Source organism: Cetorhinus maximus, chromosome 6 (assembly GCF_964194155.1).
Source record: "Cetorhinus maximus chromosome 6, sCetMax3.hap1.1, whole genome shotgun sequence".
NCBI classification, from domain to species: Eukaryota; Metazoa; Chordata; class Chondrichthyes; order Lamniformes; family Cetorhinidae; genus Cetorhinus; species Cetorhinus maximus.
In genome coordinates, this window is record NC_135884.1 from 157,982,266 (window position 1) to 158,003,040 (window position 20,775).

Sequence of the window (20,775 nt, forward strand, 5' to 3'; positions counted from 1 at the left end):
AAATCCCATCTGTTCCAACATTTTGTTCATTCATAGGATATGAACATCACTGGCAAGGCTGGTGTTTATTACCATCCCTAATTGCCCCTGAGATAGTGGTGGTGAGCTGCTGCCTTGAACTGCTGCAGTCCATGTAGTGTAGATGCAAACACAGTGCTGTTAGAGAGGGAGTGCTAGAATTACACTGTGGTTACTGTAACTAATTCAGCTTTCTGCTCTCTATTACTGTCTCTCTCCCCATCTCTCTCTTTCACCCCTCACTCCCCACTCCTCCCTTTCCCGCACTCGCGGCACCCCCTTTCTCCTCTCTCCCTCCCCCGTGACCCCCACCTTTCTCCCCCCACCCTTTCTTTCTATCACCCCCACCCGGGCGTCTCCCCTCTCCCTTTCTCCATGGCCCCTCTCTCCCTCACCCGCCCCCTTGACCCCCCCTTTTCTCCTTTCTACCACCTGCTCCCCCATGGCACTCCTCTCCCTGTCCCTCCCCCAATCTCCCCCCCCTTTCTCCCTGTCCCTCCCCCATGGCCCTGCTCTCTCTCTCCCTTTCCCACGGCCCTGCTCCCGCTCTCCCCTGTGGCCCCACTGTCTCCCTCTCCCACGGCCCTGCTCTCTCTCTCTCTCACTCCCCTGTGGCCCCACTCTCTCTCTCTCTCTCTCCCTCCCCCACGTCCCTGCTCTCTCTCTCTCTCTCTCTCTCTCCCCTGTGGCCCCACTGTCTCCCTCTCTCCCTCTCCCACGGCCCTGCTCTCTCTCTCCCTCTCTCCCCTGTGGCCCCACTGTCTCCCTCTCCCACGGCCCTGCTCTCTCTCTCTCTCACTCCCCTGTGGCCCCACTCTCTCTCTCTCTCTCTCCCTCCCCCACGGCCCTGCTCTCTCTCTCCCTCTCTCCCCTGTGGCCCCACTCTCTCTCTCTCTCTCCCTCCCCCACGGCCCTGCTCTCTCTCTCTCTCACTCCCCTGTGGCCCCACTCTCTCTCTCTCTCTCTCCCTCCCCCACGGCCCTGCTCTCTCTCTCTCTCTCTCACTCCCCTGTGGCCCCACTCTCTCTCTCTCTCTCCCTCCCCCACGGCCCTGCTCTCTCTCTCCCTCTCTCCCCTGTGGTCCCACTCTCTCTCTCTCTCTCTCTCTCTCTCCCTCTCGCTGCCACACCACCCCCCCCCCCCCCCCTTCTGCCTCCCTCTCTCTAGGTGAGACAGCTTCACATTATCGTGACCCATTAATCCGGGTGTTTTTGATGGGGACTCGAGATTCGGATAGCACAATGAGGGCCAGTAGCCTGTCGAACCTGGGGGAGCTCTGTCAGCGTCTGGACTTTGCTCTAGGATCAGTTGTTCATGAGGTAAGCACAAGGCTCAGGGTGTGGAAATGACTAAAACCTCTTGTATCTTAAAACCTTTTTCTTGTTGACTAAGCATTGTATCGTCCCTAATGTCACTCTTGTTCCTGTACATATGACATAACCACAAGGCCAAGACCAGACTCCTGATCCCATCTCCAGCTCCCTCAGTGCTCCCTGTGCTCGTGCTCGAAAAACCTCAAGGTTGTGGGAGGATCCAGTGTAGGAGCTGCTAAACCCAAACAGTGCAACTGAATCACTGCGTCTCCATTAACTTGCCTTTTCCCCCTCTCGTGGCAACTGCATTAAGGAGAGAGAGAAAGGGGCCAAAATCTAGGGACACTTTACGTCAAGTAATGACAGAAATATTTAAAAGACCAAATTGGGGACCAGTGATCAAGCAGCACACTCACCTCTGGGTCCTTTGTTAGCTGTTCTAGACATTAGAGCACACAATCCAGGCTGATTCCAGTGCAGTACTGAGGGAATGCTGCCCTTGAGGGCTGACTCAGATGGATGTAAAATACCACACTGCCTTGAAGAGGATCCATGGAGTTCTCCCTGGTGAATTGACCAACACCTAAAATAGATTAAAAGCAAAATACTGCTGGAAATCTGAAACAAAAAAAAGTGCTGGAAAAACTCAGCAGGTCTGACAGCACCTGTGGAGAGAAAGACAGAGTTAACATTTCGAGTCCTTATGACTTCTTCAGATCTAAAGGGAAGTAGAAATGTGGTGAAATATATACTGTCTAAGAGGGGCGGAACAGGTGAAGCTGGATAGAAGGCCAGTGGAGGGAAAGGAGAGATTGCGAAAGACGTCATAAACAGAAGGTCAAAGGGGTGTTAATAGTGGTGGTACTGGCTAAAGGAGGTGCTAATGGTGACATTAAGAGTGTAAGGCAGAATGTGATAATGGCAGGACCAGGGTAAGCACTCTGGAAAGTGACAGATGGCCCTAGTGGGGGTGGGTGGGGGAAGAGGACGGTGGTGGGAAAAAAGATCAAAAAGGCTAAAAGCTGGGGATAAAACAATGAATAAAAATGGAAATGACCCGACCCATCTCCTGCGCCTCTGCCTTCACACCTTCCTCTCCCTCCTAGAACCATGATAGGGTTCCCTTGTCCTCACTTTTCACCCCACCAGCCTCTGCATTCAAAGGATCATCCTCCGCCATTTCCGCCAACTCCAGCATGATGCCACCACCAAACACATCTTCCCTTCACCCCCCCGTCGGCATTTCCGTAGGGACCATTCCCTCCGGGACAGCCTGGTCCACTCCTCCATTACCCCCTACACCTCAACCCCCTCCCACGGCACCTTCTCATGCAATCGCAGAAGGTGCAACACCTGCCCCTTTACTTCCTCCCTCCTCACCATCCAAGGGCCCAAACACTCCTTTCAAATGAAGGAGCATTTCACTTGCACTTCCCTCAATTTGGTCTACTGCATTCGCTGTTCCCAATGCGGTTTCCTCTACATTGGAGAGACCAGACGCAGACTGGGTGACCGCTTTGCAGAATACCTTCGGTCTGTCCGCAAGCATGACCCAGACCTTCCTGTCACTTGCCATTTCAACACCCACCCTGCTCTCATGCCCACATGTCCATCCTTGGCCTGCTGCATTGTTCCAGTGAAGCTCAACGCAAACTGGAGGAACAGCACCTCATCTTCCGACTAGGCACTTTACAGCCTTCCAGACTTAACATTGAGTTCAACAACTTCAGATTATGAACTCCCTCCCCTATCCTCATCCCTTTTTAATCCCCTGTTTTCACATATTTATTTGTTAATTTTTATATATTTCCCCCCCCACCCATTTCTGTTATTATTATTTTAAAAATTTATTTCCAGTCATTGTTTTACTCCCACCTTTTAGCCTATTTCGATCTTTTTTCCCACACCGGCCCTTCTCCGACCCCACCCCCACTAGGGCCATCTGTCACTTGCTCGTCCTGCTTTCCACTGTTAATGTCACCATTAGCCCCTCCTTTAGCCAGTATCACCAGCATCAGCATCCCTTCCACCTTCTGTTTATGACACCTTTTGCAATCTCTCCTTTGCCTCCACCTATCACTGGCCTTCTCTCCAGCTTCACCTGTCCCAACCCCCTTAAACAGTATATATTTCACCACATTTTTACTTCTCTTTAGCTCTGAAGAAGAGTCATATGGACTCGAAATGTTAACTGTGTTCTTCTCCGCAGATGCTGTCAGACCTGCTGAGTTTTTCCAGCAATTTTTGTTTTTGTTTCAGATTTCCAGCATCCGCAGTATTTTGCTTTTGACTTTGTCTAATCCCGTTGACATTTTCTAAGTGTCCTGTTATCACATCCTTTATAATAAATTCGAGCATTTTCTCTACTACTAATGTTAGGCTAACTGGGCTGTAATTTGCTGTTTTCTCCCTCGCTGCTTTTTTAAATAGTGAGGTTACATTTGCCATCTTCCAATCTGCTGGGACTGTTCCAGAGCCTATAGAATTTTGGAAGATGACAACCAGCACATCCGCTATTTCCGTAGCCACCTCCTTTATTACCCTGGCATGTAGATTATTAGGCCTTGGGGATTTATTGGCTTTCAGTCCCATTAATTTCTCCAGCACTATTGTTTTAGTAATACTAAGTTCCTTCAATTCCTCCTCCTCCTCTCTAGACCCTTGGCTCTCTGGAATTTCTGTGAAGTTATTTGTCTTCTTCCATGAAGACAGAGCTAAAATAGTTGTTTAATTGCTCTGCCATTTCCTTGTTTTCTGTTATAAATTCTCCCATTTTGGACTATAAGAGACCTACATTTCTCTTCGTTAATTTTTATTTTTACATACTTATAGAAGCTTTTACAGTCCACTTTTATGTTCCTTGCAAGTTGAAGAGGTAGAATTCATTGTTGGTCAGTTCTCCGTCTTCACTGCATTCCCCACAGGTCCGGACTTGTAAACTTACAACTTCAATGAGAGATCCCTTCCCCTCAGGTCCCACTGACCTTTCCGATCTGCAGCCAGCCTGCATTGCTGATCCACCACATCACCACGTGTGTGTAACAGAAGCTGTTCCATATCTTTAGGCTGCCATTTTACTTTAGAACGATGGGAAGATGCAAGATCAGATTTGATTCTCGATCTTTCCCTTTATCCACACTCATTACACCAAACTGAAATATACAAAGCACTCAATTTCACTGACTCCCCATAAATACATGGGGAGGCGGTGGCATAGTGATATTGTCACTGGAGCAGTATTCCAGGAACCCAGGGTAATCCTCTGAGGATTCGGGTTCGAATCCCACCATGGCAAATGGTAAAATTTGAATTAAAAGTCAGATGATGACTACCAAACCACTACCAATTGTTGTAAAAACCCATCTGGTTCACTAACGTCATTTAGGGCAGGATATCTGCTGTCCTTAAGATAAAAACAAAAAGCTAAAAGCTACTGCGGATGCTGGAAATACAAAACAAAAACAGAATTACCTGGACAAACTCAGCAGGTCTGGCAGCATCGGCGGAGAAGAAATCAGTTAACGTTTCGAGCCTTCATGGCCCTTCGGCTTCAGTTCTGCCGAAGGGCCATGAAGGCTCGAAACGTTAACTGATTTCTTCTCCGCCGATGCTGCCAGACCTGCTGAGTTTTTCCAGGTAATTCTGTTTTTGTTATCTGCTGTCCTTATCTGGTCTGGCCTACATGTGACTCCTGAAGCGGAGAAGTTACACTCTCCGATCCTGCAGTGACCACAGAGGCCACTGAAGAGAAGTTACACACTCTGATCCCGCAACGACCACAGAGACTCAGGCTTCCTTTACCGGTTTTATTCAAGCATATGCAAGGGAACCGCAATCATTCCTGAGAATGCAGACCCAGCTCCCAGATTGATTACATTTCATTCCTTTTGTCCTTTTTCTTATCATAACACATTTGAGAACATTTGAATACATCCAATCGGTAACCGACACACCAGTTCCATGCCAACTCTATCCTATTGAGTACATAAACATGTGATTTTGCTAACCAATTATTCTAAAGGATGTATACATAATTATATTATTCAATCAGAATTAAAACGCATACGCAAAGACCTTGGTTCTCACAACTCAAGACTGTTTGTGTTTCATCAAAGCCCCCTCTTTGTCCATTGTTCATCTTTTCTTTTCTAAGCTAAAACCATTTGTCCTCCCCTTGTCTGAGGGTTGAGCATACTTAATCTAACTTTATGCCATGTGTTATCTTCAGACTCGCTCTCAAGGCTTCACCGCATCATTGCACCACTTGAATTGTCCTGCCTAACAGAGGCTGCCTTCCCTGTTACTGGACATTAGCTCATCTCTTGACTTCTGTGTAAATCACACAAAAACTCAAAGCCTCTTTGTGTGCAATATCCATCTGGTTATCCTCAACTGTTAATATGTTTAGCATCAATGGCTGCCTGGAGATTTTAAGTATGTTCAGCAAATTCTTACTGTGTTCTCTTTTTTAATATATATCTATTTAATTCTCCCCTAACACTCCAGACCCACAGCAATGTGGTTGACTCTTAAGGGCATTTAGGGATGGGCAATAAATGCTGGCCTAGCCAGTGACACCCACATCCTATGAATGAATTTTTTAAAAATCTGTTCTAAATCAATGATAAATGAAGGAGCCTCTTTATTCTTCTTGTTTGATCTTTGCTGGCTGCCCTCAGCCAGTTGGCTCACAGCAGCCTGGCAAGTTATTGAGTTTTTGATAGATTCGTCAAGGGAATCGATGCCAAGGTGGCCCAGGTGGAATGTAATGGTCCAGACTCTCTAGTTGTGCGGTAATTGGGATGGATTTGTGGGTCAAATGCAGCAGCAACTGGAACACATCAGCATTCTGTAACAATGTGTTGTCGTAATCCCTCGTGCTGTTGCTGAGTTAGGGATATTTTATTACTGAGGCTGCATCTTTCGCTGTCTTCAAGAATCAGAAATTCCATTCTTGTGGCAGAAAGTCAGGCTCTTGCCGGAGGTCACTGCGTTGCCGGAGGTCACTGCGTTGCCGGAGGTCACTGCGTTGCCGGAGGTCACTGCGTTGCCGGAGGTCACTGCGTTGCCGGAGGTCACTGCGTTGCAAGTTACTTCAGGCTGTAACTGGCAGATTGGAATTGCAATATTGATTAGAATGGAGGCAAGATCTAGTAGGATAGCTACGGGAGAGTGGGAGACTGCCCAACAACATTGCCACACTCCCCCATGACTGGCACTGGCACACACCATGTTGTGTCACTCACACCATAATGGCTATTGGTCAGTGGGCAGAACACCGGAAAGATTTTTTCATACCCTATTCTAGGCACGCTTGAGGAGATTGACACCCCCTACTCTGCCCCAGAGCTACCTCAATCCAGATTGGTGGTGTTTCTCAGCAGTCAGCCCTGTACAGGCTGTGATCTTCCTGGCCACTCAAACAGTGAATGTGCAGTAGGATTGTGAACTCTGACAGCATAGAGGAGTCCCAGGTCCTTAAATACCAAGCAGTGAGCCTGATGTCAGCCTCCTACAAATACTTCTCATTTACAGTGCAACTCACCAGCAGTGTAAGGGACTGCAGTGACCTTGGTGCTTTAATCATATACCTGCCTCTGTCGAGCAGTGTCATCGATATGTTTGTGATAGTTGCCAGTCTTGGCTCTAAGTCAATCTTCAATTCCAAAATGTGACCATAAAATTAAGGCTGACACATCCCTGCAGCACTGAGGGAGTGCTGCACTGTCTGAGGATACCACATTTCAGGAAATGTTAATCTGAGACCCTGTCTGCCTCTTGAGAATGGACATTAAAGATCCCATGACTTGTTCAAAGAAGAGCAGAGAAGCTCTCCCTTTCTTTTGGCCAATATTTATCCCACAAGCAATATTTGGTCATATATTTCATTGCTGTTGTCGGATTTTGTTGTGCTTAAATTGGCTGCTGCATTTCCTACATTGCAATAATGACAATATTTCAGTAGTGCTTTGGGAATGTCCTGACTTCATGGCGATTGCTTCCGAGATGGCTCCTAGGCAGTTAGCTCCTGAGGGAGCTCCTCACTGTGCAAGTCTTTTTTTTAACCCATTCTTGAGATGTGAACATTTTTGGTATGGACAATGTTTATTGCCCATCCCTAATTCCCTTGAGCCACCTATCTGTGGCCACCAGCTATATATTGCTCTTTCTCCCCCAAATCCTCTCTCTTACTGTTTAGGTCCCCCTGATTCGAACAGTAGGTGCTTCCACTTTTGCTTTTCTTTTTAGCTTCTTTCTCTTTACCTCTCTTAGATCTCTCTCTTCATGCTTTATTTCACTTTCCCACTTTCGGGTACTCCACCCTCCCACTTCCCCAATCCAACCCTCCTGGACCTTCCTGCTCTCTTGCTGCTTTCCCAGGCTTGACTCCCTTTTAGATAAGCCAACAACTTCCCTCTGTGCCTCCTCCAAAAGGCTCATTATGAGTAGCAAGCCCAACTGCCCCATCCTACTCTCAGGTAGTGCGCTGCTGCAGGCTAATCTCCTTGTCCAACTCACTCCTCCCACTGCTGACTTTGTAGAATATGCCTCACCAGGCCTCTCCGCATCTCCCTCCAGAATGTCTGTTCACTTGTGAAGAAGACGACCCTTGTAATCCGTGAATTTATTGTGGAAGACTGTATTGCCATTGTGGCCTTCACGGGAACCTGGCTGAGGGATGATGACACCTTTCTCCTAAATGAAGCCTCCCTGCCTGGCGACATCTCCCACCACTTGCCCCATCAAGACTTCTGAGGTGGCAGTGTGCTGCTTATTACTAGAATCGAAACTTGGTCTATCCCCTTACTCCTTTCTTCCTTTGAGCATCTTGTCTTGTTCCATCTTTCTCGCCTCTCATTTAAAACCCTCATTCCCTACTGCCCTCCCATATCACTAAGATATTTTCCATGGGATTTCCTCCCACAGCCTCTACTGAATGACTTCTCATCCTCAGTGATTTCAATCTCCATCTCTACTCATGTTCTCTCTCCTCTGAGTTCACTGCCTTCATATCCTTCCTTAATCTCTCCCGCCATGTAAACTCCCCATGGACCTTGCCATCTTACTAGTCGCATTGTAGCTATCACATTCAAACATATGAATTAGCAGCAGTAGGCCACTCGACCCCTCAAGCCTTCCCCGCCATTCATGGCTGATCTGATTTTAACTTCAGCTTCACATTCCCGCCTACCCCCGATAACCTTTCACCCCCTTGCTTATCAAGAATCTGTTTACCTCCGCCTCGAAGATGTTCAAGGACTCTGCCTCAACCACCTTTTGAGGAAGAGAATTCCAAAGTGTCTCAGCCCTCTGAGAGAAAAAAAATTCTTCATCTCTGTCCTAAATGGTCGACTCCTTATTTTTAAACAGTGACCCCTAGTTCTAGGTTTTCCCACAAGAGGAAACATCCTCTCCACATCCACCCTGTCAAGACCCCTCAGGATCTTTTATGTCTCAGTCAAGTCGTCTCTTATTCTTCTAAACTCCAGTGGATAGAAGCCTAGTCTGCCCAGCCTTTTCTCATAAAACAACCTGCCCATTCCAGGGATTAATCTAGTAAACCTTCTCTGAACTGCTTCTAATGCATTTACATTCTTCCTTAAATACACAGTATTCCAGATGTGGTTTCACTAGTGCCCTGTACAACTGAAGCATAACCTCCCTATTCTTGTATTCAATTCCCCTCGCAATAAACGATAACATTCTATTAGCTTTACTAATTACTTGCTGTACCTGCAGACTAGCCTTTTGTGATTCATGCGTTAGGACACCCAGGTCCCTCTGCACCTCAGAGCTCTGCAATCTCTCACCATTTATATAATAGGCTTTTTTTGTTGTCCAGTTTAGCAGGATGAATCTCTCATTTTCCCACATTATACTCCATTTGCCAGGTCTTTGCCCACTCACTTAATCCTTTCTATATCCTTTTGTAGCCTCCTTACGTCCTCTTTACAACTTACTTTACTACCTATCTTTGTGTCGTCAGCAAATTGAGTTAAATTTAAATTTTTAAATCACAGTTAAGGACATCTCTAGTTCCTTAAATTGGTCTCCACCCACATCTCCAGTACTCCTCACAACCCTACCTTCTGTATCCACCTCCAGGAAAAATATCCCATAATTCACTTGCAACTGTACTGCAAAATCCCCATTGTTTAGCCTTTATTCCTCCATTTGTCACATTTCTGCAGTGACTGATTTGCTCAGCCGCACCCTCAATTTCCACCTTTAATGCTCTAGTTCTCAATAAAACCATTTCTCTCTCTCACCCTGGCTGTTCTCCCAATATGGCCTTCACCTCTGCCTCCTTAAATCCAAGGGATTTGAATGGATATGGTAACCAACTGGTTTAGCCATTCACCACGAGATCTGGATGGATCACAGGGAGCACGATCAGGTCCTGCTCTCAGCTGCTGAAACCGCTCACTATTCCAGGAGCATCTGGAATGCAAAGATAACTCCCAACTTTTTCTCTACTGCAAACTATCTTGTTAAACCCCTCTCCCCTGATGCCTGCACCCTCACCTCCAACAATAAATGCGAGGAGCTCCTGGTCTTCTTTGTTACTAAGCCGAGATCATCCGATCAGCTGCCTCTGCCATGTCCCTCCCTCCCACTAGTCCACCTGACCAAATTTCCTCTAAGGCTGCTCCCTGCTCTGACCCTGAACTTATATCCTTTTATTAGTTTCTCTCCTACTTCCGCTCTTGCCCTCTCTGAGCTTCTCTTGTCCATGAGACCCTCCTCCTTTTCCCTCGATGCTATTCCCATTAAACTGCTGACCACACAGCTTCCTCTCCTGGTTCCCATGTTAACAATATCGTTAACCATATATTAATATTGCCCTCAGATGTTGTTCCTTTCTCCTTTAAATCTGCTTGATCACCCCTCGCAAAAAACCTATCCTTGTCCCTGGTTTGCCCCCCCGCCCCACATTCTTGCTAACTACTGCCCCATCCCCAACCTCCCTTTCCTCTGAAGGAAAGTTGAGGAAGTGGTGACATAGTGGTAATGTTACTCGACTAACAATCCAGAGCCCCAGGTTAATGCTGTGGGGACATGGGTTTGAATCCCACCATGGCAATTGGTGGAATTTAAATTTAGTTAATAAATCTGGAATTAGTCTCAGTAATAGTGACCATGAAACCATTGTCGAAAAAAACCCATCTGGTTCACTAATGTCCTTTAGGGAAGGAAATCTGCTGCCCTTATCTGGTCTGGCCTACATGTGACTCCAGACCCACAGCAATGTGGTTGGCTCTTAACTGCCCTCTGAAGTGGTCTAGCAAGCCAGTCAGTTATATCAAAACCTCTACAAAGTCTACAAAAAGGAATGAAACTGTACGGATCACCCGGCATCGACCTAGGCACTCGAAGTGACCATGGCAAACCCAGCCCTGTTGACCCTGCAAACCATAGTAAAGTTATGGTACAGAGGGAAGACATTCAGCCCATCGTGTCTGTGCCGGCTGAAAACAAACGAGTCATCCATTTTAACCCCACCTTCCAATACCCGGTCCGTAGCCTTGCACCTTACAGCACTTCAGGTACCTTTTCAATGAGTTGAGGGTTTCTGCCTCAACCACCAACTTAGGCAGCGAATTCCAGCCACCCACCACCCTCTGGGTGAAAAAGTTTTTTCTCATGTCCCCTCTAATCCTTCTACCAATCACCTTAAATCGATCCCCCCTGGTAATCGACCCCTCAGCCAGGGGAAACAAGTCTTTACTGTCTACCCTATTCTCGGCCCCTCATAAAATCTCTCCTCATTCCTGCACTTTTCAAGCTCTGGCAACATTCTTGTAAATCTCCTCTACACTTTCTCCAGAGCAATTATGTCTTTCCTGTAATGTGACCAGAACAGTGTACACAACTCCATCTGTGGCCTAACCCGCATTTTATGCGTTCCAGCATTACATCCCTGCTTTTGTATTTGATACCTCGTCCAGTAAAGGAAAGTATTCCATGTGCTTTCTTTACCCCTGTATTCACCTGCCCTGCCACCTTCAGAGGCCTGTGGACATGTACTCCAAGGTCTCTTATCTCTTCAACCCCTCTCAAATCCTCCTGTTTATTGAATATTCCCTTGCTTTGTTTACTCTCCCAAACTGCATTGCCTCACACTTTTCTGGATTGAATTCCATTTGCCACTTTTCTGCCCACTCCACCAAAGTCCTCCTTACTAACATCTGGGGGCTTGTGCCAAAATTGGGAGAGCTGTCTCAGATTAGCCAAGCAACAGCCTGACATAGTCATCCTCACAGAATCATACCTTTCAGATAATAACCCAGGCAGCACTATCACCATCCCTGAGTCTGTCTTGTCCCACTGACAGGACAGACCCAGCAGAGGTGGCGGCACAGTGGTGTGCAGTCGGGCGGGAGTTTCCCTGAGCATTCTCAACATCCACTCTGGATCCATAAAGTCTCATGGTATCAGGTCAAACATGAGCAAGGAAACATCCTGCTGATTACTACCTAACACCTGCCCTCAGCTGATGAATCAGTGCTCCTCCATGTTGAACACCAGTTGGAAGAAGCACTCAGGGTGGCAAGGGCGCAGAATGTATTCCGGGTGGGGAAATTCAATGTGCACCATCACGAGTGGCTCAGTAGCACCGCTACTGACTGAGATAGCCGAGTCCTAAAGGACATAGCTGCTAGACTGGGTCTGCAGGTGGTGAGGGAACCAGCAAGAGGGGAAAAACCTACTTGACCTCATTCTCACCAACCTGCCTGCCACAGGTGCATCTGTCCATGACAGTATCGGTAGGAGTGACCACCACACAGTCACTGTGGAGACAAAGTCCCTCTTCACATTGAGGATACCCTCCATTGTGTTGTGTGGCACTATCACTGTGCTAAATGGGATAGGTTTTGAACAGATCAAGCAACTCAAAACTGGGCATCCTTGAGGCGCTGTGGGCCATCAGCAGCAGCAGAATTGTACTCGAACACAGTCTGTAACCTTAACACCCGGCAATCCCCCACTCTACCATTACCCTCAAGCCAGGGTATCAACCCTGGTTCAGTGAAGAGTGCAGGAGGGCATGCCAGGAGCAGCACCAGGCATACCTAAAGATGAGATGTCAACCTGGTGACATTATAACACAGGACTACTTGCATGTCAAACAGCGAAAGCAGCAAGTGATAGTCAGGGCTAAGCAATCCCACAATCAACGGATCAGATCTAATCTCTGCAGTCCTACTACATCCAGTCATGAATGGTGGTGGACAACTAAACAACAGGAGGAGGAGGCTACACAAATATCCCCATCCTCAATGATAGAGGAGCCCAGCACATCAGTGCAAAAGATAAGGCTGAAGCTTTCGCAATAATCTTCAGCCAGAAGTGCCAAGTGGATGATCTCATCTCCGCCTCCTCCAGAGGTCCCCAGCATCGCAGATGCCAATTCGATTCACTCCAGGTGATATCAAGAAGACACTGGATATTGCAAAGGCTATGGGCCCTGACAATATTCCAGCAATAATACTGAAGACTTGTGCTCCAGAACTAGCTGCGCCCCTAGCCAAGCTGTTCCAGTACAGCTACAACACTGGTATCTACCCGGCTATGTGGAAAATTGCTCCGGTATGTCCTGTACACAAAAAGCAGGACAAATCCAAGCCAGCCAATTACCATCCCAATCAGTCTACTCTCGATCATCAGAAAAGGAATGGAAAGTGTCATCAACAGTGCTATTATGTGGCACTTACTCAGCAGTGCCCTGCTCACTGATGCTCAGTTTGGGTTCACCACAGCCACTTGGCTCCTGACCTCATTACAGCCTTGGTCCAAATATGGACAAACCAGCTGAACTCCAGAGGTAAAGTGAGAGTGACTGCCCTGGATGTCAAGGCAACATTTGACCGTGTGGCATCAAGGAGCCCTAGCAAAACTGGAATCAGTGGGAATCAGGGGGAAATCTCTTTGTTGGTTGAAGCCATACCTAGCACAAAGGAAGATGGTTGTGGTCATTGGTGGTCAATCATCTCAGTCCCAGGACATTTTTTTTGTTCATGGGATATTGGCATCGCTAGCTGGGCCAGCATTTATTGCCCTTATTTAGAGGGCACTTAAGAATCAACCACAGGCACATGTAGGCCAGACCGGGTAAGGACGGGAGATTTCCTTCCCTAGAGGACATTTGTGTACCAAATAGGTTTTTACGACAATCGACAATGGTTTTATGGTCATCACCAGATATTTAACTCCAGATTTTTATTGAATTCAAATTTTACCATCTGCCGTGGTGAGATTCGAACCTGGTTTCCCAGAGCATTACCCTGGGTCTCTAGATTACCAGTCCAGTGGCAATGCCACTAAGCCACCACCTCCCTAACTCCTCTCCCCATCACTGCAGGAGTTCCTCAGGGTAGACTCCTAGGCCCTACTATCTTCAGCTGCTTCAGGCACAAGTCAGGAGTGTGATGGAATACTCATTTGCCTGGATGAGTGCAGCTCCAACAACACTCAAGAAGCTCAACACCATCCAGAACAAAGCAGCCCACTTGACTGGTACCCCATCCACCATCTTCCATACCATAAAGTGGTAGCAGTGTGTACCATCAGCACACCAAGGCTCCTTTGACATCACCTTTCAAACCCGCGATCACTACCATCTAGAAGGACAAGGGCAGCAGATAGATGGGAATACCACCACCTGGAAGTTCCCCTCCAAGCCACTCACCATCCTGACTTGGAAATATATCGCCGTTCCTTCACTGTCGCTGGGTCAAAATCCTGGAACTCCCTCCCTAACAGCACTGTGGGTGTACCTACACCACATGGACTGCAGCGGTTCAAGAAGGCAGCTCAGCACCACCTTCTCAAGAGCAGTTAGGGATGGGCAATAAATGCTGGCTCAGCTAGCGGTGCCCACATCCCGTTAAAGAATTTAAAAACAAAGTTCTTGAACATGTTGCCTCCCAAATCCATGCACGACTTTCCCAGAATTTCATGTTTGAATCCCTCCAATCATGTTTCCACCATTGCCATAGTATCAAAATGCCTTTTTATCAAAGTCACAAATGATATTCTGTGTGGCTGTGACAAAGGTAAACTTTCCCTCCTCATCCTTCTTGACCTTCCTACAGGCTTTGACATCGTTGATCACATCATCTTCCACCAACACCTCTCTACTATCGTCCAGCTGGGTGCGACTGCACTTGCTTAGTTTCATTCCTATCGATCTAATTGTAGCCAGAGAATCACTTACAGTGGCTTCTCCTCCTGCTCCTGCAATGTTACCTCTGTTGTCCCCTAAGCCATTGTTTTTGGCCCCCACTTAAAGGTCCATTCCTTCGCATCTGACTCAATCCCCCTCTGTGGCAACAGTCTGAACCTAAATCAGTTTGTTCACAACCTTGGTGTCATATTTGACCCCAAGATGAGCTTCCAACTACATATTTGCTCCATTGTTAGAGTCGTCTATTTCCACCTCCATAACATCACCCAACTTTTCCCCCGGTTTCAGCTCATCTACTTTTGAAACCCTCATTCATACCTTTGTTACCCCACGAGTTGATTATTCCAATGCGCTGCTGGCCACTGTCCCACATTCTCTATCTGTATGACTCTTCTTCAGAGCCATCTGGACTCGAAAAGTTCACTCTGTTTTTTTTCTCTCCACAGATGTTGTTAGACCTGCTGAGTTTTTCCAGCATTTTCTGTTTTTGTTTCAGATTTCCAGCATCCGCAGCATTTTGCTTTTATGTCCCACATTCTATCCTCTGTAAACTTGAGATCATCCAAACCTCTGCTGCCTGTGTTGTCTTGGCTCAGACCAAATTTTGTTCATCTGTCACCCCCCGTGCTTGCTGAACTACATTGGCTCCTAGTTAAGCAACGTATTGCTTTTAAAATTGCCCCTCAGTAATCTACTCCAGCGCTGTAGCCATCCAGGATATCTGCGTTTTTCTAATTCTGACCTTTTAAGCATCCCAATTTCCACCATTGCTGACCTTGTTCCCAAGCTCTGGAATACCTTCCCTACACCTCTCTATCTCACTTTTCTCTTTTTAAGATACTCCTAACATCGTATCCTTTTGACCAAGCTTTCGGTCATCTAGCCTAATACCCCCTTATGTAGCCCAGTGTCAGCTTTGTTTTATAATGTTTCTGTGAAGTGCCTTGCAATGTTTCATATGTTAAAGGTACTATATAAATATAAGTTGTTATTGTTGAAGGTACTGTAGAAGCGGAAGTTCGTTCACTTTGTTAAAGTCTTCCTGATGCAGTTTCCCAGCATTGATCAGGGTTCAGCTAATTTCTCAGGCCTGATAGTCCAGAGGATCAGATCAGGATTAGTGTTTTGCTTACTGCTGCTAATCTCCGGAATCACTTCTTCTGTGCATTCTCCCCAAGTTGATGAATTTATTAGAAATCTTAGTTGAAGAGCTTTCAGTACACTGCTGAACGCTCTGCATATAATTCCATTTCTGATTTTCTGTCCATTAGTATTCCCTCTCCTTCTCTTTAATATCTATTAAAGTGCTGGCCTTTGGCCCTTCATTACACTCCTCACAAGACCCACAAACAGTCCTGACTCTAAACTGCACTGAGATTTGGAGAAACCCTTCGATATGGACTGTGCGCTGACACTGTTCGCACAATAATCAAGTCTGAGCTGTGAAATAGCCTGCGAATCATGCTGTATCCTCATTCACAGCCACATCTCATAGAGTACACAGTCGATCACTGTCAGTCACTAGTCACTCAGTCATGTGAGCAGTGATTAATGACAGTGATTGATGAAGATGAAGCTCAATTGACCGGACAAATGTTGATCATGCTTTGTGCTGTCTGACATCATCAGGTCTCGTGCCATCCACAGATTGGCCTTGAGTTCCGAGATTGGCTATTTGAGGACCTCGAGCAGAATTTGAGGGAATTTGCATTGGATGTTACCTAACGGGTCCTTCAAGATGCCCCTTTATCATCACCGCCTTCTCCTGCAGTATGAACCTAATGATCACAGGCCAACTGACCTTATGTTTAGAATCACAGAAGTTCAGAATGCAGAAAGAAGCCATTTGGCCCACCATGACTGCTGTTTTGGCCCTCTAGTTACCAGCTCACTAACTGTGAAAGTTTGTCTTGTCAATACAATTGGAAACCGCAGAGGAGTTGAGTAAATACTTTGTATCGGTCTTCACAGTAGAAGACACTAATAGCATTCCAAAAATACTAAATAATCAAGGGGCAAAAGGTGAGGAGGAAATAAACACAATAACTATCACTAGAGAAAAAGTACTAGGGAAACTAATGGAGCTAGAGGCCAATAAGTCACCTGGACCTGATGGGTTGCATCCTAGGATATTAAAGGAAGTAGCTGCAGAGATAGTGGATGCACTGGTAGTAATCTTCCAAGAATCCTAAGATTCTGGAAAACTGTCAATGTAACACCCTTTTCAAAAAGGGAGGGAGACAAAAAACAGGTAACTCTAGGCCAGTTAGCTTAACATTGTCATTGGGAAAATGTTAGTGTCTATTACAAAGAATGTAATAGCAGAGTATTTAGAAATGCATAATATAATCAAGCAGAGTCAGCATGGCTTCATGAAGGGGAAATCATGCCTGACAAATTTATTAGAATTCTTTGAGGAGGTAACAAGCAGGATAGATAAAGGGGGAACCAGTAGATGTAATATATTTGTATTTCCAAAAGGCATTCGATAAGGTGCCGCACATAAGGCTACTTAATAAGATAAGAGCCCATGGTGTTGGAGGTAGTATATTAGCATGGATAGAGGATTGGCTAACTAATGGAAGACAGAGAGTTGGGATATGGGGGGCATTTTCAGGATGGCAACCTGTAACTAGTAGAGTGCCACAGGGATCAGTGCTGAGGCCACAATTATTTACAATATATATTATAAGACAGATGAGGAAGAATTTCTTCTCTTGGAGTGTAGTGAATCTGTGGAATTCTTTACCGCAGAGGGCTGTAGAGGCTGGATCGTTAAGTATATTGAAGGCTGAGATAGACAGATTTTTAATCAGGGAATTAAGGGTTATGGGGAAAAGGCAGGAAAGTGAAGTTGAAGATTATCAGATGAGCCATGATCTCGTTGAATGGCAGAGCGGGCTCGATGGGCCGAATGGCCTACTTCTGCTCCTGTGTCGTATGACAATCTAAATTTCTATTTGTTCTCATTTTAACCTAACCAAAAGAGCCAAAGTTTCTCTATTCTACAGGATTGCAATGCATGTATGTATATGAACAAAATGTGGTGCATAAGGTTGGTAAGCTACAAGCACAAATAGCCATGTGCCAGTAACAGAACTGTGGCTTTAAAATGGTGAGGACTAGGGGCTTCTGCAAGCAGATAATATGTTCAGAAAAGATAGAGAAGGAAAAAGGGGGAGGTGGGGTGACAGTACTGATTAGGGAAGTCATTGTACTGTTGGAAAGAGGGGATGTCCCTGAGGAGGTAAGGATGAAATCCACTTGATTAGAGTTGAGAAGCAAGATAGTTAAGATCACGCTACTGGGGTATTCTATAGGCTTCCAAACAGAGTAAGAGATAGAAGAACTAACCTGCAGGGAAATCAGATATGCAAGAAATATAGAGTGGTGATATTGGGGGACTTTAATTATCCAAATATTGATTGGGATAATGTTAGAGTAAAGGGTAAGGAGGCAAAAACACTTAATGGCACAGTCTAACAAGTGTGCTTGGACATTGGAACCTGGGGGTGCTTGTTCATTGATCTTTGAAGGTAACAGTATATATTGAGAGAGCAGTAGCAAAACAATTGGGATCTTGGGCTTCATAAATAGAGGCATTGAGTACAAAAACAGGAAGTTATGCTGAACCTTTATGAAGCTCTGGTTAGGCCCCAACTAGAGTATTGTGTCCAGTCCTGGTCACCACACTTTAGGAAGGATGTGTAGGTCCTTGAGAGGGTGCAGAGGAGATTTACCAGAATGGATCCAGGGATGAGGGATTTTAACTACAAGGTTAGGTTGGAGAAGCTGGGGTTGTTCTCCTTGAAGCAAAGGAGATTGAGGGGAGATTTGATAGACATGTACAAGATGATGACAGGTTTCGATAAGATAGACAAGGATTAGCTGATAGTATAAGGACTTGAATCATAGAAGTTTACAGCACAGAAAGAGGCCACTTGGTGCATTGTGCCTACGCCAGCTGAAAAACGAGCCCCCCAGCCTAATCCCGAGAGGACACGGATTTCAGATTTTGGGTAAGAAGTGCAGGGGGAATGTGAGGGAGAACTTTTTACACAGCCAATGGCAATGACCTGGAACTCACTGCCCCTGAGGATGGTTGAAGGGGAAACAATCAATAATTTCAAAAGGAAATTGGATGGGCACTTGAATGAAATAAACCTGCAGGGCTACAGGGATCAAGCGGGGAATGGGTCTGATTGGATTGCTCTCCAGAGAGCCAGCACGGACTTGAGCCAAATGGCTTCCTTCTGTGCAATAAATGACTGAATGACCCTTTCCTTATTACTATGACTCTTTCCTTATTACTACGGTGTCTCATCCCTGTATCATCTGGCGTCTCTTCTGCACCATCTCCATGGTCTTGTTATCCTTCCTAAGTTAATACGCCAAAACCAAATTGAAAGGCTTGATAATGTGGGTTGTGTTGGTGTGTGCGGTATTTGCTGCACTGACCTGTTCCTATAAGACACTGGGTTCCAGGGAGCTGCCTCAAGAAGGTGACATTTCAGTGTTATAATCTGCTTGGGTTAGATGTTACACTCAGCCCTACAAACTGCATGAGCCCCTGTAGATCTGACACCAGGTCCATGCCACAATGTACAATGTCACTCTGCTGACTCTCCAATTTCCTTCCAGGTGACTGCATGTCTTGCTGCCATTGTGAAGACCGAACGTGAACCAGAAGTGCGTCGGGCTGCAGTTCATGTCATCACCCTCTTACTCCGGGGACTCGGTGAAAAGACACTTCAGGTAAGGGAGGCATTTGCATTTTAGGTCTTTGTTGCAATAGAAAGAAGAGGTGATGCACAGCTGCGTACCTGTAGGCTTTAAGTGGTCATGGGTTCAAGTTTCTCTCCAGGAACCTGAGCACATAATCCAGGCAGCACTGAGAGAGTGCTGCACTGTCTGAGGTGTCGTCTTTCAGGTGAGTCGGTAAACCTACTGAGTTCTGCACACTCTGGTCACAGTAATGCTGAAAGAGTCGTTCTGTGTTGTTTATCTATGTCTGATCCATTTCCTGTGTCTGAATAATAATTACAGATCTCTAAGATAGTGCGACAGAAATAAGGAGAGCGCAGTCAGCACTCTGAGCTGAACTATCTGGATTACTCAGCCCAGACAAATAGCACTCACTCAATATTAATCAGCTGATGTAAATAATGTCCTTTCCATCAGCACCTATGTCTAAGCTTTGGATTTTTACCCAATGAGGCAGGAAATATCAATGATAATATGCTACAACAGAGGTCATGTTGAGGAGCTTTAAATCTTGGCCAGGAGGCACTAGCTGCACAATAGAAATCTTCAGATTGTGTCCTTCACTTGTCGGGGAGAGGGCAGCCTGTCAGTTACCTGCTGGGAGGGGGGAGGTCTGTCACTTATTTGTCAGTGGAGGTGGGACTGTCATTTACCTGAAGGATAATCCTCCAAAAACCTGAAAATGAAGCTGTTTGTTATCTGCTCTAATATCTCCTTATGTGGCTTGGTGTCATATATTTGGTGATGTTCCCTTAAATGGCTTTTGGATTTTTTGCTACATTACAGGTGCTGTACAAATACAAGTTGTTTTGGTGGGATGGGGTAGAGGTGGAGAATGACCTGCACTTCACTGTTTTAAATTATTCCTAAATTATTCTTTATTGATGTTTATGTCCAGATGTTGAGTCCAAAACTAGGGGACACTGTTTTAAAATTAACTGAGTATTGTTGGAGATTAACTCATCCAGGCAAGTGGGGAGCATTCCATCACACTCCTGACTTGTAGATGGTGGACAGGCTTTGGGGAGTCAGGAGGTGAGTTACTCTTTGTAGAAATTCCAGCCTTTGACCTGCTCTTGTAGTCATAGTATTTCTATGGCTAGCCCATTTCTGTTTCTGGTTGGTGGTAATCCCAGGATGTTGATGGTGCAGCATTCAGCATTGGTAATGCTGCAGAATGTCATTGGGAGATGGTTAGATTCTCTTGTTGGAGGTGGTCATAGCCTGGCACTTTTGTGACACGAACGTTACTTGTGAGACAATCAAGGATCCCTCCTGTACCAGCACATTTAAACACAGTGAATAAATGTATAAAGATTTTTACTCAGTAAATGTCACAGCACTCTTCTCCTTTGGTCCTTTCTCATGGGGTAAGTCCCAGTGTCCCCTCTCTGTCCTGCTGCAAAAAGATGTTATTGCTTTTGGATATTTCAGAAGACACCATGAGCAGTAAATACACATTTAGTTGAGAAACCAGATCTGTTCTCAAGC

At 45.9% G+C, this 20,775-nt stretch overlaps 1 protein-coding gene across 3 annotated transcripts in view; it reads left to right on the forward strand.

The window, feature by feature from the left end:
• Positions 1-20,775, forward strand: part of tango6 (transport and golgi organization 6 homolog (Drosophila)) — a 121,910-nt gene that overhangs the window by 89,762 nt on the left and 11,373 nt on the right. For all 3 annotated transcript variants that reach the window (XR_013576977.1, XM_078544705.1, XM_078544706.1), the window contains 2 exons: positions 1,186-1,337; positions 19,162-19,275. Coding sequence is in view for 2 of the 3 variants with exons in the window: in XM_078544705.1 (XP_078400831.1) it covers positions 1,186-1,337; positions 19,162-19,275 (266 nt within the window). In the remaining variant the exon portion in view is untranslated. The remainder of the gene's footprint in view (positions 1-1,185; positions 1,338-19,161; positions 19,276-20,775) is intronic.